At 35.8% G+C, this 16465-nt stretch overlaps 1 protein-coding gene across 1 annotated transcript; it reads left to right on the forward strand.

The window, feature by feature from the left end:
• The first annotated feature begins 774 nt into the window (after window positions 1-774).
• On the forward strand, window positions 775-8283 carry LOC110908426 (dnaJ protein ERDJ2A). The gene is made up of 9 exons (XM_022153365.2): window positions 775-874; window positions 1746-1972; window positions 2065-2281; window positions 2355-2461; window positions 2532-2749; window positions 2902-3079; window positions 3144-3350; window positions 5021-5131; window positions 7364-8283. The coding sequence occupies exons 2-9, from the start codon at window positions 1781-1783 to the stop codon at window positions 8126-8128; spliced, it is 1995 nt and encodes a 664-aa protein (XP_022009057.1). The 5' UTR covers window positions 775-874; window positions 1746-1780; the 3' UTR covers window positions 8129-8283.
• Window positions 8284-16465: the final 8182 nt, after the last annotated feature.

The raw sequence follows: 16465 nt of genomic DNA on the forward strand, positions 1-16465 counted from the left end.
TTACTAGCAGGGGCTCAGATTGCAGGAAAACGAAACCAAGGGCTTCAACGATCAAAATTTTGAAATTAGGGAGTTAACGTGTATTTCCCAGGCAAAATATGAAGGAAAGGAAAGGAAAGGAGAGGACAGGAAATCTATTCTATACTATATAATAAAAGAAACCTATTTTGGGACACTTGTCATTCTCTCATTTAATTGATTAAAAATATTAATAATACTAATAACAATAATATTTAATCTAATCTAATACAAATAATAACAATATTTAATCTAATCTAATACAAATTCTTATTATTGATTCAATAACCTTAAATCCTAGCTAAACAAGTTTCGAAATTCATAATAATATTAATATGTTAGACTAAATATATTATTGATATATATATATATATATAAAATATATTATTGATATATATAACTAAAATTATTATCAATAATATTTATAATAGGTTTAGAATCAAATACAAAGATTCAAAAAATAAGAAGTCGTACAAAGGGTATCAAATAGACTCTGATTGACCTCACTCAACCGACATTAGAGCCGTCTTATCGAACTCTACGACATTAATTAATATGTACGAGTTCATGGGTTACATTCATATTAACTCATTTATGTCAATATGGTATGTAAATGTCTCTGTCTTTGTTTTGCATTTACAGGAAATATCTATACTATATAGTTTAAATTGTTCAACCCGTGTAACACACGGGGAACTAACCTAGTTTTATTTTGTAGCAAAAGAAAAAAAAAAACAAAAGAAAAGAAAAAAAGGAGTTGGGTTGTCTAGTGAGTCATAAATAATGATACGTAAGATCTGAACAACAACAACTAGGGCTCCTTCCTTTCCTTTACCCTCTCCGGATCAAACTCAAGGTATGCTCTTCAACTTCGCAGATTTCTCTTACCTTACACATGAATCATTCATTTTCTTACCTGAATTACGAATCAGTTTTTCTTTCTGGTTTGGGTTATGCTACCCATTGCTCAACAACTTCTGATGGGCTCCCTTTAATTTCGATTAAAAGTTTATTTCAAGATCAAACTTTTATGCTTGAGTAAAGTTATATTGCTTAAATTTAATAAAAACAGCTGCTTGTAATGATTTTATCTCTAGAAATAAAAAAAAAGACCCTTAAGATTATTCCACAAGTGTTTACTACCCCTTACTTGATAAGATGCTTCAAAGATTAATATGGTATGTTCAAGCAATCCCAATTGAATACACTTGATATGATCAACAGTTTGACTTTTAAGCATCACATCTACATTTTATCAACCCGAAAATACAATATTAGCATAGTAAGGAGTTGCTACCTTAATTTTGCTAGTCACATTAATCCTGAAGCAAATATGGGTACTTGAATAAATACCCACCCCAATTTGGTTTGAGGTTTAATTATACTATTATTTTCCTTTTTTCGCCATCTTTATTATAATACCCAATCGGCAATCTCATCCTTATTTCTTACCAAATAAACTGGACCCATGTGATGAAATGCTTAAATCAGAAATTAAACCAACGATTCATTCGAAAACTGCTTTCTTTTCTAAGAATCACACTATAAGACATCTTCCCGAATGGATACCGGTGTTGAGTCATTGCCTTGATTACTATAGCATCAGTTATCATATTTCACCCATAATGTTGAACAAGCAATCAGATGTGTGCATAATTATTGATGAGCTTGTCAACGAATGGTTTATGGATATGTTACCTTATGCTTTTCTTGATTCTTCCGTGCAGGGTGACAGCTCTATTGTTTGAACGAAGAAGTTAACATGGCTGCTTCCGAAGAAGAGAATAATAATACACTTTTCCCAATCTTTATTTTCTCTTTACTGGCTTTGCCTTTAGTACCATACACAATATTCCAGTTATACCATTTAGCTACTAAAAAGGCTAGGATTGCCAAGTGCCAATGTTCCGTCTGCTTGCAGTCTGGAAAGTATCGCAAGTCCATCTTTAGGCGTGTCAGTTTCTCTTTCTCACCCCACCTATTTACAATTACATACATTCAGTTTTGTTATCTATTCTGAATATATTTTCGGAATCATGTGAACAGATATCAAACTTTTCGACGTATAATAACTTGACTCTTGTGATGCTTTGGGTAATAATGGTGATGTTGGCATATCACATAAAAAGTAGCAGCCATGCGGTAGAAGTTTTTGAACCATTCAGTATTCTTGGATTAGAACACGGGGCTACAGATCTAGAAATCAAGAAGGCGTATAGAAGACTTTCCATCCAGTACCATCCGGATAAGAATCCCGACCCAGGTTCATGTTTATATTTATATTTACCCAAACATGTTCTCTTTGCTATGGGGGATAACTTTGTTTTGTCTTTCAGAGGCTCACAATTATTTTGTGGAATACATATCCAAGGCTTATCAGGCTCTAACGGATCCCATATCACGTGAGAACTTTGAAAAATATGGCCATCCTGATGGCAGGCAGGTATAATTGACATGTAACTCTTTACAGTTGGGTGTATGTGATGAGTATATATTGTTTGTTGTTACAACAGGGGCTTCAAATGGGCATCGCCCTCCCTCAGTTTTTGTTGAACATTGATGGGACGTCAGGCGCAGTTAATTTACTTGGGATTGTTGGGATTTGCATTATATTGCCCTTGGTCATGGCTGTCATGTACTTATCGATGTCATCCAAATATACTGGAAACTACGTCTTAAAGCATACATTATCCGCATATTTCTACCTTATGAAGCCTTCGTTGGCTCCAAGGTACGACCTACTTTTTACGTATAGTAGAATGTTTTTTTACCTATTTGTGCATGTAGTTTATATACGAGAATCTGTGTGTACATGACTGCTATCGGAGAAACGATCAAAAATAACACTTTTTTTTTATTGTTGGTGGATAAATATACATACAGTAAGGTGATGGATGTTTTCATAAAAGCGGCTGAATATATGGAAATTCCAGTTCGGCGGAGTGATGGAGAACCCCTTCAGAGACTGTTTGTCCTGGTGAGAAGCGAGTTGAACTTGGACTTGAAGAACATTAAGCAAGAACAGGCTAAGTTTTGGAAGCAGCATCCAGCTCTAGTGAAGGTAATAACTTAAATCAATGTATATTCTGATATTGCTGCCTAATTTGGTTTATTTTGAAATGCAGACTGAATTGTTAGTTCAAGCGCAACTAAACCGGGAGTCAGGATGTCTATCTCCATCGTTGCAGCGTGATTTCAGACGTATACTTGAGGTTGCTCCCCGCCTTCTTGAAGAATTAATGAAGATGGCAGTTCTACAACGTCCCCCACATGGCCATGGGTGGCTCAGACCTGCAATTGGGGTCGTTGAGCTCTCTCAGAGTATGATACAGGTGGCCTTCGTTATCATCTTATAATAATTTTTCAATAAGGAAAAAATTATCATATGTTGCTCACTTTATTGGGGATGGAATCATTTTACAACTTTACAGAAGGGGGCCACATCAGTCATAACTAAGGGCATATTGTACCTAAAACCAAACAACTTAATGAAAAACATGTTTGCTGAGAGATTTCCCTTTTAAAGATGATGAAATTGTTATGACAAGTTGGTGTGCTTCCTACAGAGTGATAATATTTTTACAATAAATATGAGCTCAATGCAAAAGATTATAATGTCTGTAGGTAACCTAGGTGAGTGGGTCAAGGTGGGTGGCAACCTCGTTCATGTGGAGTACAATATATAACATAAGAATAAGAATTCAAACTTTGCAGGCAGTAATGTTAAGAGATTAGGAATCTTTCATTGAATGGAAGTCAGAATACATAACTGACTTTTAGCTAAATTAGGAAACAATATAATACAAATACAAATAAATATACAATAATATTTTTGGTTAATATATCAGTTCTCATGTACTAAACAATGTTAATCTAATTCACATTCACATAAAAGGCATGGTGATCAAGAAAAGAAAATAAATGACTTTATTCAGTTCTCAGTACATGCATTTGCTGAGAGGGTCTAGTGTATTAACCGGGAAATCTTGAGGAACTATTAACTTTAACAGGGATGGATAAATTTCTTAATCCTAGAATATTACACTAGTCAAGTATTACTTTTTCAAGGGTTGGATCTAAGCAGTCAATAGCGGTGCTATAGCGGTTAGCGGACCTCAGGGTGTGTAGCGGTCCAAATAGCGGTGGCCTATAGCGGTTCCGCTATTAGCGGTGCTAAATACCGCTATTTGGCCACTATTGGAAACCTATATAGCGGTTATAGCTTCAACTCATTAAAAACCCAAGTCGAAGAGTGTACTGCTTGGTCCTTAGTTGCTAGGTAATAATAGAGAGGAAATGGTGGCTAATCGAAGTTGCTGAATCGAACCTTACATGCTGATCGAGCCTTACCTTCCCAGCTGTAACCGGAACAGAGCATCCATCATCATCATCGTCTAAAGAATGTGTATCTGGGAACAGTGTGAATGTGGATGCGACCGTTCCTCTTGCAGCAGTGAAGAAGAGATGGGGAGTGGGAAAACGGCGTATGATGAAAGTGAGGATGTTTAGGGTTATTTAAGTTTGGGTATTTTAACATATAACCCCCTCCATCTTCATTAGTTTATATTTAGTCCTCATACTTGTGAATTTATATATATCTTTTCAGAGATATATTTATATATATATATAAAAATACATAAATTATGCATGGTATAAAAATTACCGCTATATCATCGCTATACCACCGCTATAAACTATATATCATATAGTGGACCTTGACCGCTATCCGCTATTTTACCGCATTAACTGCATAGGGTCGAATAGATATTAAAGATTGTAAAATGTTTTTTTTTTTTTTCATATCTACATGGTTGGCGCAGTTAGAATTAAAATGTCAATGATGATGATATGGAGGATGTTGTTGAAGCTTACCACTGATAGGGCAGAATTTGATTTCTGTAATATAGATTGTCTGAACTGTTTTAACAAGAGTTTTAGCATGACACATGCTCTTCTTTTTTTCCTCATTTCATTTAAAATGCTGCTAATTTTGACGATGCAGGCGGTTCCACTGAGTGCACGAAAACCTGCTGGAGGGTCAATTGAAGGAATTGCCCCTTTCCTGCAACTGCCACATTTCAGTGAGTCTGTTCTTAAAAAGCTTGCGAGAAAGGTATCAATCCCTCTCTTGCCATCTTACTTTAAATTATTTTTTTTTGCATCGTGGTTGTAAATGCATGTTAAGAATTTGTATTAAAACATGACTTTTTCCATTAGTAAGCTCAAAGATCTGTGTGTGTGTGTGTGTGTGTATGCTAAAATACTGAATTTTTAAAATTTTTTATAAAAAAATCCCCTCGGCGCTTTTTCTTGTTGTAAAACGTTCGATGACATGTAACTTACATTCCGTAATTTTCTTAGAAAAATAAAAGTTTGTTACATAAGGTTTTCTTGAGTTTTCTTAACTCAAGTGGGGTTTCTTTCTATCCCTCGAAAGAAAACCCATATTAGTTAAGAAAACTAAGAAACCCAAATGGACCTCCTTTTGCCATGTGTTACACCTTTTTGCAGACTGTGTTAGGTGTAACAACTAGAGGCTGCCATGTGTTACGTGTAACAACTTTCACAGACTTTCAGCTTTTTCTGAAAAAGTAAAAGCTGTTACGTAACACGTGGCAACCTTTTTGTTCCTTCATCAATTTATAGTGAACTAATTCTATTTACACATATATGTATCTAATAAAAATGTGACGCGAGGCAGAATAAAAAAAATGATAACATCAACATCGAGAACCAAATAAGCTCAAAATCTCAATCGAAATCAATCAGCTATCCATTAACTTGAAAACTGAAAATACCTGTAATGTTTGGAACAAACATATAATGCAAATAAAACTCAAAATTAAAGATAAGCACAAGCAACAAAAGATAAAAAAAATAAATATAATTGAAGATAATTAAGGACTTTGAAATTTAACTTGAAAACATCATTCGTTGATTGCTTTCGGAACCAATCAGGCAGCAACAAAAGATAAAGCACGAAAAAGATAAAGCACAAACAACAAAAGATAAACAAAAATTATAAAAGGAGTTTGTGTAATGAATGAAATGGAACAAAATCTATTGAACAAATGACGTGCCATGAGGAGGAGATGGGCAATTCGTGAGTATGTTGGATCCTAAATTTGTTGAATTTTAAGAGAGAGAATGAAATCATGATTAAAGGAGATATTATAGGAAAGAGTTTGGTTAAAATTACTATATTACCCAATTTATTTTAATTCAATCTCCTTAGCATTCTATTTATTTACATATCTGTCATTACTCTTTTGAGCTATTGATCATATCATTGAATGGTGTTGATAGGTTCTGTAAGTTCTGAAAGTATATAAGGTTCTGAAATGATCCTTGCCCTATATATATGTATAAATCTATTGAGACTGTAGGAGTTATACGCATGTTTCTTGGTTTGTTACTTCCATCATCTGCACAACAACGCCAAATAGTCTTCCAAATATTTCCCGAATTTTTTGTCTTCCCTTCATCAGTAAAGGGGGAACTATCTGTGTTGTTTTTCTGACTAAAGTTTGTAACTTTTGTTATGTGATTCGTAAACTAAGATTGAAAACTGGCTCTTTGTTTATTCTTAGTAATCTGAACTATATGATTTCTTTTTGGAAAGTAAAGCAAGTTTTATTAATACTAGAGGTGCCAAGATGTGCGGGTTGGGTAACAGGTTACACGACTTGAACAGCTCACCTTTTAGTACGGGGTGATACGGGTCAGGTTGGCTTGGCTTGCAAACTGTTCTTTCCCATCTATAAATAACTAATGTGTTAACTATGATTACAAAGCATTATTATTACAATAATAATCAAAATGATTTGGGAGGTTTTAGTGTATTAAAAGTACACCTTGGACTTCTTTCAATAATTTCCCATTTAGCTAAATTTCTTTGAGTTTACCCATTAAAGTTTTGGCATAAAACACATCCCAAATTGAGGAGAAACGGGCATATATGGAGGTGGACGGGTACAGGTCAAAACAGTTCAATTTAAAGTGTGGGTCTGAATGCTCCCTTGCATGAAGTTTTTATTGAGAAACTAATATAATTACCAATATAGGTATCTAAGCTCTTTGAATTAATTGATGTAGTTGACCGAAGGCTATGTAACATGATTGTAGCTATGGTACTTTTTTTTATTGTACTCTGATTTTTAGCCGCTTGCTAGGAGTTGTCTTTATAAAGATGCTTCATTTTGCCGTTGGTCGTAACTCATTTGCATAAAATGTAGCCTTTTGAGTGACTTTCAACAACTTGTTTTTTAGCTTTTTTTTTTTTTTGTTTGGAGCTATGAGAGAAAACACAAGATAATTCATATCTATCTGTGGTGGTTGGTTGCAGAAAGTTCGTACTTTTGAGGATTTCCGAGAGTTGAACCAACAAGAGCGTGCAGAGTTACTAACAAAGGTTGCAGGGTTCTCTCCAGCCCAATCCCAAGATGTAGAAACGGTTCTAGAAATGATGCCTTCCATCACCTTTGACATCATATGTGAAACGGAAGGTGAAGAAGCAATACAAGAAGGGGACATAGTGACAATGCGTGGTTGGGTGACACTTAACCGTAACAACCACTTGGTTCGAGCCCTTCCTCATTGCCCCTATTACCCTTTCCACAAAGAAGAAAACTTTTGGTTACTACTTGCCGATCCCAACGCCAACAGCGTCTGGATATCACAAAAAGTGAGCTTCATGGATGAATCCGCTGCACTAATCGCTGCTCCAAAGGTGATCCGAGAATCAAAGGAATGGGCAGGGGCTACCCCAAAAGAACTTAACTCGGCTGTTAAAGAAGCAGTCGAAAAAGTGAAAAGTGGATCAAGATTGGTTATAGGGCGGTTTTTGGCTCCCGAAGAGGGTACTTATAATTTGACTTTATACTGTTTGAGTGATTCGTGGCTTGGGTGTGATACGAAAATGAGTTTGAAGATAAAGGTTTTGAAACGGACAAGAGCGGGTACCAGGGGTATTCAGGTAGACGAGACGGAGGATGGGGTTGAAGAGGAACAAGTGGAAGAAGACGAGTACGATGACGATGAAAGCGAATATAGTGATGATGATGATGATGAGGAAGAACATGTGGCAGATGACGATGAGAAAGAAGATTAGAAGAGGCTTATACTTGCTTTTGATATCATGTCCCAAAATGGTAATGGAATCTGCTAAACATGATTTAATTTTATAATCTCAGATTAATTTGTTAGTTAAACGTTTTGAATTGCACACACAAACTTTGATAGGGTTTTGTTTTTTTCTCTCTTTCCTACCATGATATATGTTTGATCAAAATCTCTTTTTATTCATCATCCAACTGAACTCTCCTCTAAAGCCTGCTTGATTCAACAAGGCTCAAACTATCTACACACCAAGTTTGTAGATAGCCAACCTAAAAAGGTGTTTTTTTGTCCTATGTGCATACCCTGCAGTGTCGAGCTGTGGCCAAAGCGCAGCATTTTGGTCCGATCAACCAGACAAAGACTGACGGGTGTCTGACGGGTCTGTTGACCGGACCAAAACGCCGAGCTTTGGCTGCGTTTTGGTCCTGTCAACCAGACCGGGTGTCAGTCTTTTGTCTGGTTAACAGGACCAAAACGCGGCCAAAGCTCGGCGTTTTGGTCCGGTCAACAGACCCGTCAGACACCCGTCAGTCTTTGTCTGGTTGACCGGACCAAAAAGCCGCGCTTTGGCCACAGCTCGACACGGTGTGCATATAAGACAAAAAACACCTTTTTGGTGTGCCAATAGGCAAATGAGTGTGCAAATAGGTACACCTTTCAACAAATATCTTTCTCTTAGATCCTTTTAAGAATAACTTGTACGGGAGTAGTCGTTAACGTAAGTGAGGAAATAAAATCATGTGTAAAGATGTTTCAGAAAAAAAAAACAAAAAAAAAAAACATTTAATCTAAAGAGAATCGAAGATGAGATGAAGGTGAGGTGGGTTGGGTTGGGTTGGGGCGGTTGAATGATGCTGTGATGGCTTTTCGTGTACAAGTTTCTTTTCTTTAATTTGTGGTCGGATCATTTTCATTTTCAATTTTATTTCTTTTCTATAGATTTAATCGTTTCATTTCACAAAATATAAAAAAAAGGGATATTAATCCTAACTTTCACCAATTGGCTAATAATATTCTCTAATTTTATATTTGTATCATAACATTCCCAAATTTTAAGTTATTTTCACTCACCACTCCTAAACTAACATAACTTTAACCCAATTTGTTTTCTTGCTGATGTGACAATATTTAGTGATGTGGCATAGTTATGTGTAAAAAACATTATTTAAAAAAAAAATTATGTGTTAATTTTTTAAGAAAATTATGATTTAAAAATTACATTAAATAGAAAGAATTTATACCCCCCCCCTTCTCTCTCTCTAACACCACCACCAACCGCCACCATCACCACCTGCCACCACCTTCTTCTACACAAACCCACAAACCACCTTTTCTTGATGTAAACCACACTCCTACACAAACCCACCAACCATCTTTCAGATCTAATTCCAACAAGTCTGATTCTTCTACACAAATTCACTGGCTTAGATCTGATTCAAACAATTCCAATGAAAACGCCAACCACAATTCCAATCTCACCATCCAACACCAAAACGAAAACCTGCAATTTAGATTCAATCAACTCAGATCCGAACCGCCAATTCCGATTCATAAACTCAAATCCAACCACAAATCCTAAATGCTTTAAGTTTACGATCTCACCGTCTAACACACAAATGAAAACTTACACTTCTGTTCAGGGTCTTATGGTGGTGGCAGGCGGTGATAGTGGTTGTGACGAGGGTGGTTATTTGTGACGGCAGGTGATGACAACAACCGTTGGTGGAGATGATGGTGGTTGTGGTGTTTTAGAGAGAAGGGGGTGGGGTTCTATAAAAAAAACTTTTTATTTTTAATTCAGATTTTTTTTTAAAAATAATACAATTTTTTTAAAAGTTATAGTTTTGACACATAAGCTACATCAAATGCCACGTCACTGAAAACGTCCACATCAGCAAAAAAAAATTAACCGGGTTAGGGTTGGGTCAGTTTGGGAGTGGCAGGAGAAAATAAGTCGAAAGTTGGGAGTGGTGTTGTACAAATCAAAAGTTGAGAGTGTTATTAATCAACTAGTAATAATTGAGGTTATTTAAATTCAGTATCCCTTTAAAGAAAGTTAAAGCCAAAGAACTTCTAAGTACCATAAGTGTTTTCCATATAGTGTGTAATAAACGAATCTATATCTATATTCTATATAACATAACAAATGAGATAAATTTGGGATACTTGGCATGTGATGATGGAACCTCAAGGTGATTTATGAGGGAAGTAATTTTAGGCTACGTGGAGGCGGGAACCGTTTATTATTTCAGTCGGATTTATCGAATATGGATACCCACCTTTTCTATTTGAATCTACTACTTAATTGAAGATCTCAATTCTTCACCAACACCACTCAGCTTCTTTCTCTCTCTCAAACCTAACTAAGTTTTTCTTGTTCTTCTTGATCTACTCACACCAAATCGAAGTAAGTTTGTTGATCTATTATATTATTTGTGAATGTTTTCAATTATGTAGCTTTATCAAACATTGTTGGTGCACTACATCTGTCGACTTCGTCTTGAATCGAGTCTTAGATTTAGAGTGTTAGATCAGGGCGCGTTATACGAGAAAATATGATATTGTATGTGTGTTAGTGAAAGGTTTCGCTCATAGGGTCATAACCAAGTAGTTTCGCTTATATGGTATCAATTAGTTTCGCTTATATGTCAGCTGAAGGTTCCGCTCATACGGCATGTACGCTGGAGCGAAACCTCAAGGCCTATAAATAGGTGTCATTTGAGCGAAACCTATAGAATAGTCTTGTAACTCGTACCGAAGTGCTGCCGGTTCGAGATTTGGATGTAAACTGTCATAAATCAATGCAAAGAGGCGTTTAAAGTGATTTGCTAGCTGTTCCTAAGTCAGATACTTATTTTCCGCATCTGTATTTGATCAAAACTCCTCTGAACGACTCATTCGGGTCGACACTCGATCCTACAAGTGGTATCAGAGCTTCAGGAGGAGGAGTTCTGCAGAGAATAGCTGGAATTCATCGAAATTTCTATCTTCTACACCTTCTTTCATCAGTTCAGGAAGTTTCACCGGTCAAAATCAGCTAAAAATTTCAAGGATTGTGCGTAATAGGATATAGACAAACCCTGGAAAGTTTGGTGTTAAAATTCGGACTAAAAATAGGTAAAAATTGCTTCCGAGTAAGTTCCGCTTTTACGGACATCCCATAGTTTCGCTCCTGTGACAGTGATAGTTTCGCTTATAGCTACACATATTCAGAAGTTCCGCTCCAAAGTACAAGGACTTTCGCTCTTGTGTCATCAAATCAGAGGTTCTGCTCCAAGGTTAAAGTACTTTCGCTCCAGTGTCAAAGTGTGGTTTCGCTTATTGGAACATTCTAGTTTCGCTTCAGTGAACAAAGTAGTTCCGCTCTTTTGAACCAAATAGTTCCGCTCATTTGTACTTGATTTGTTTCGCTCCAGTGTCATAATATCAGTGGTTTCGCTTATTTGAACCACAAGGTTTCGCTTTTGTGAACACCACAACAATCTGGTTTCGTTTATAAGGACTGTTGTGTGAATTGTTGAAATCTGAAAAATGGACGAAGAATTCTACAACGCATTCGCTACACCAGTTACCCCAATGAGTATTGTTCAAAACACGATGTTGGAAAACGAAACGGGGACGATGCAAAAACCGCCCAAGCTAACAAATATCGAGGATGGCAAGAACGGTTTGAAAATTGGGTACAAGCGAACTACTTGGATGCTTGGGAATGTGTGGAAACGAAGTATGTTAGACCAAAGAACGATGATGATGAGGAGATTGCGATTAAAGATTTGAGTGGAGATGATAGAAAGAAATACAAAAACGAGAAAATGATGCTAAGTTTGCTACAACAAGCGGTAAAGGAAGATATTCTGGTATTATTGCAGCATAATGGGAGTTCATATTCGATCTGGAAAGCATTAAAATCAAAGTTTAAGGGAAGTGAAGAGATGGTTAAAAACAAGAAATCACTTCTAAAGAAAGAGTTTGATTTATTTCGTGGATTGAAGCATGAAACTACAAAGGAAATCATTGAACGATGTTGTAATTTGGTAATGTGCATGAAAAGATTGAGCATCACAAAAACAAACGATGAACTGATTGAAAAATTGGTTGATGCATTACCCTATGAAACTTGGGGAATGTTTTTGATGATGTTGAGGAACAAAAAGGGGTTTAATGATTTGACATTGAGCAAATTCATTGAAAAGTTGGAAGCTCAGGAAATGGAGCAGAGAAAGATTGTTAGAATGAAAGAGTTTAACGGTGAACAGGATATTGGATTGTATTACAAGGCAGGGGTGAATGCGAAACCTACATATCTATCTCCAAAAATAGAGACTGCTTTCAATGCTAAGAATTCTCCTGGAAGTTCATCATCAAGATCAAACAGCAAAACAAGTTTTACATCATTTCCATCTTTTGATCCAAACATTTCAGCAACTAAGAATGGAAGAAAACTTCAGTGCAATATTGTATTAAATCTTGAAAATGATCAAGATTATTCAGATGAAGTTGCTAAAAGTCAAATGTCTTTATTGGGAATGGTTTTAGAATCTTATAGTTGTTTTGTTGCAGGTCGTATCGGAAATCCAATGCTAACAAGGGAGGATTACGACCAGATAGATGCTGAAGAGATGGAGCTGATGGACATAAAGTGGTGCTTGGCTAGCGTGTTAAGGAGAGCTGAGAAATTCAAGCAGATCACGGGGAGAGATGATCTTCGTGAGGCTAATGTTTCTACTTTAGGTTTTGACAAATCTAAAGTCATTTGTTTTCGGTGCAGGGAGAAAGGTCACTTCAAGAGGGAATGCACCAACCGTGAAGCAAGTGGAGCTCAGAATCCTTTCAACAACAACAATGATTACTATCGGAAAGCCATCTATCACCAAGTTGGTCAACAATGATCTCAACAACATAAACATCAAGCTCAAACTGCACATGGAAGAGATGTGATTGAAGATACTGGAAAAAGAGCTTGTGTGGTTAATCAAAATGAAAAGAAATCATTCAACTGGGATAATTACATATCATCTGATGGAAAAGCTTGTGTGATTGATCAAGATGATGAGAAATTACCTGAGGGTTTTAGCTGGGAAAATTTTACTTGGGATGATTATATTCTTGATCAAGCAACAACCCACTCAGCCTTTGCTGCCAAAATTGAAGAAGACAGTGATAGCGATGATGGCACTAAGTATTATGCAAAAAGAATGGCTGAACATTTGAAACAAATGGCAGAAACTGATAGTGAAGATGAGAAAGTCAAGAAGAAAAAGAAGAAGGTGAAAACACCAGTGAGCAGTGATGATGAAACAACTCCGTTGATTCGAAAGAAAGTGAAAGTTCCAGAGTTCAAGATTGATGAAGAAGCTGTTGCTAAGAAGAGTCCAATTTTGTGAAAATTGTGAAGTTGTAAAGAAACAAAATAGTTCTTTGATTCATAATATGAACAGATTAAAGGAATCTTATGATGTGCTCAACAAAGCGATGAACATGTACAATAACACAAGTGAAGAGCAAGCAACTGCGATGAAGACACTTCAAGGAGCATTCATGGTGAAACAAAAAGCTGTGAATAATTATATCGAGAAATGTGCTGCTCTTGAACAGAAACTGGAACTTCAAAGAATCGAAACTAAAAGAGTTAATCGTTTACTGAAAAGTTACTCATGTTCGTCTTATGTTATTGACAGGATCTATCCAATAGCTGAAAGCTTGAAGGCATTTGAAGACAATGAAGTAACTGAAGAAAAGAAAGTTTCAGAAGAAAAAGTTGAAGAAAAGACTCCAGTGAAGAAGATTAAAAAGAAGAAAGACACTTATAAGACGTCATCTGGTAAGAACCAAGGTGTCAGTTACAACAGATGTCCACCCCCGCTGGAAAACGGATATCTTGCTAGAATTCCAAATGATGAAAGAGTCAAAAAGGCAACAAATTTACAGTGGGAGTCAGAGTCGTCAGTAAACTTGCCAGATAGTATTGATGTCGTGTTTACATCGTCTGACACTGATCAACAGTCTCAATTGATGAAGAAAGTCGTGGATCATGTGTTAGAAAACGATGAGATAGAGGAGTCAAAGTCGGAGTTCGCGTCAGAGTCAAAGTCTAGGTCAAGCACTCCATGTCAAACAGAAAAACAGGATAAAATAGTTTATGATAGAAAATTTCTGTTATCAAAATCTAATTTGGATGATGGATTGCTTAAAGTTGCCTATACTTTGAATGATTCTGACAAATTATATTCTGATGAGGAATTTCCAATAAGAGGTGTTAAAACTGAACTGATAAACAAGGTTTTCAAACTCACAGAAATTAATATTTCTGAAATAAAAGATTTATGTCTTAATGAAAAATCTAAAAAATACACCTCAAGAGTACAACAAAGATTGAACAAGAAAAAGAATTACAGTTCTGGTTCTGGTTTCCATAAGAAATCAAACCATAACGGTAATTTCAAAAAGAAAGGGTTAGGTTTTACTCCTACAGAAAAACAGAAAAATGAAAAATATGTTCGTGATTTTAAATCAAAAATGACATTTGTTTCAGGAACGTCATCTGAAGAAGAAGAAAAGAAAGATTTCTGGAGATAGTCAAACAATGAATTCCTTGCAAAGAAGCAAGATGAATTGAAGAAAATGGCTGAACAGAAGAAAGATACGAAAACCTGTTTTCGATGCAACATTGTTGGACATATTGCCCGAGATTGTTCTAAGGCAATACAATCAAAACAGGGAGTATTTCGTAAACTCAAAGAGAAAGTAGTTGAGTTCGAACCACCAATTGATAGAACAAAATTGTTTAAAGATTCTACATTTGAAATTGGTGAGAGTTCGAACAAGTTTTACAAGAAGAGAGCTAAATCTGACAATCAGAAATAGGTTGTTAAGAAAGTTGGTGAAAGCTCTAGCGATGATTCTGATAGGTCAAAATCAGAGGAGCTATCTTCTGGCGATGAAACTGATTCCATAAAATCAGTTGAGCCACAAGTTATTTCAAAATGTGAAGCTGTTTTAAAAGATGAAAAATCTGTTCCGATTGTGAATGATGAGGAGTTTCCATCACTTCGGGCTGAGAATTATAAAAAGAAAATTGGTAAAGTTGAAATTTCTAACCAATTTTATAACGATAAACAGGAATTTGATGTTGAAAAGGTCTTTAACCCCAAGGTAAAACATATCTTTGGAAAGATGATTGACCGAAAAGTCAAAGGGGTTAAAGAATTTTATGAAAAGAAGAGGAAAGGTAAGAAACCGGGTGATGGTGATTCAGTGAAACCCAAGGCTGGTCAGGCTTGGGTGGATATTTTCTTCGACTAAAAAACCTAACTTGCCGGAGCTCCCAGGTTGGTAAGCGTGGAGCATGAATCGGCATCTTTCTTGAGTTTTATTCGGTAATGTCAATCATACAAACGGTAAAGAGGTTTGTTTATGTTTATTGTACAAGTGGTTAGACGATTTGATTGCACATTCTTGTATATGGTAAATCAAGGACATTAAGTTGTACTTGTATTTTCCTACAAATTGTTGAGAGACAATATGATGAACCACATCCCCGAATCTATTTTTGATAATCCTACAAGTGGTAAAATCAATCAAATTTATTTTCCGGAAAAACCATTTTGATTAAAAGAAACTTAAGTGTTTTGAAATCTAAATGAGAAAATAGTTTGTTGATAGGGGGAGTTCTGATTGTTTATGCCATGAGAATGGCGATTTGATGTGATTTGATATCGGTTGTTATATTTCTGTATAGTTTGTTTTGAATTGTCTTCTAGTGGGTCAAGAGCTTAGTTTTGAATTGTGTTAGTTTTCAAATTTCTTTAATGTGTTTGCATTTTAGGGGGAGTAGAAAATTTCAGAAAATCCAAAAACATTAGAAAATTTGAAAAAGTAAAAAACATGATAAAATCAAAAATGAGTTTTGTTGTGATAAAGAGGAAATGATAGTACATTAGTGGACTATCACAGCACGCTAAAGATTTGAAAAGTTAAAAGTGATAAACAATCTTAGTGTGGATGTGTCAGTAGATTTGTTCACACTTAGTTAATTGAAACGAGATATAAACCTAATTCAAATTTGCTTAATTCGTGGGTAACTATTCTTGGATATATGGGTAACCCCCAAAATCTTGTTTGAAAGGTCCCTCTTTCTGAGATACTAGGTCTTTATACTCAGTGATATCTGGGGTATTATTCTGGGACTTCTGCTGTATGGAAGTACTGACCTAGTCCCCGAATAATAGTTTCTGTAAAAAGCTTTGAAATATAAGTTCGCCCTCAGCAATCTGATTAAACAATAAAATTGATAATCTTTGCTGTTGTAACAAAAGATCCTCTAAAGGGG

This window comes from Helianthus annuus, chromosome 14 (assembly GCF_002127325.2).
Source record: "Helianthus annuus cultivar XRQ/B chromosome 14, HanXRQr2.0-SUNRISE, whole genome shotgun sequence".
NCBI lineage: Eukaryota > Viridiplantae > Streptophyta > Magnoliopsida > Asterales > Asteraceae > Helianthus > Helianthus annuus.

Coding starts and splice junctions, on each gene's coding strand:
- LOC110908426 (XM_022153365.2), top strand. CDS start 1,781: ATGGCTGCTTCCGAAGAAGAGAATAATAATACACTTTTCCCAATCTTT. Junction 3,351..5,020: donor TCTCTCAGAGTATGATACAG/GTGGCCTTCGTT, acceptor TTGACGATGCAG/GCGGTTCCACTGAGTGCACG. Junction 5,132..7,363: donor TTAAAAAGCTTGCGAGAAAG/GTATCAATCCCT, acceptor GGTTGGTTGCAG/AAAGTTCGTACTTTTGAGGA.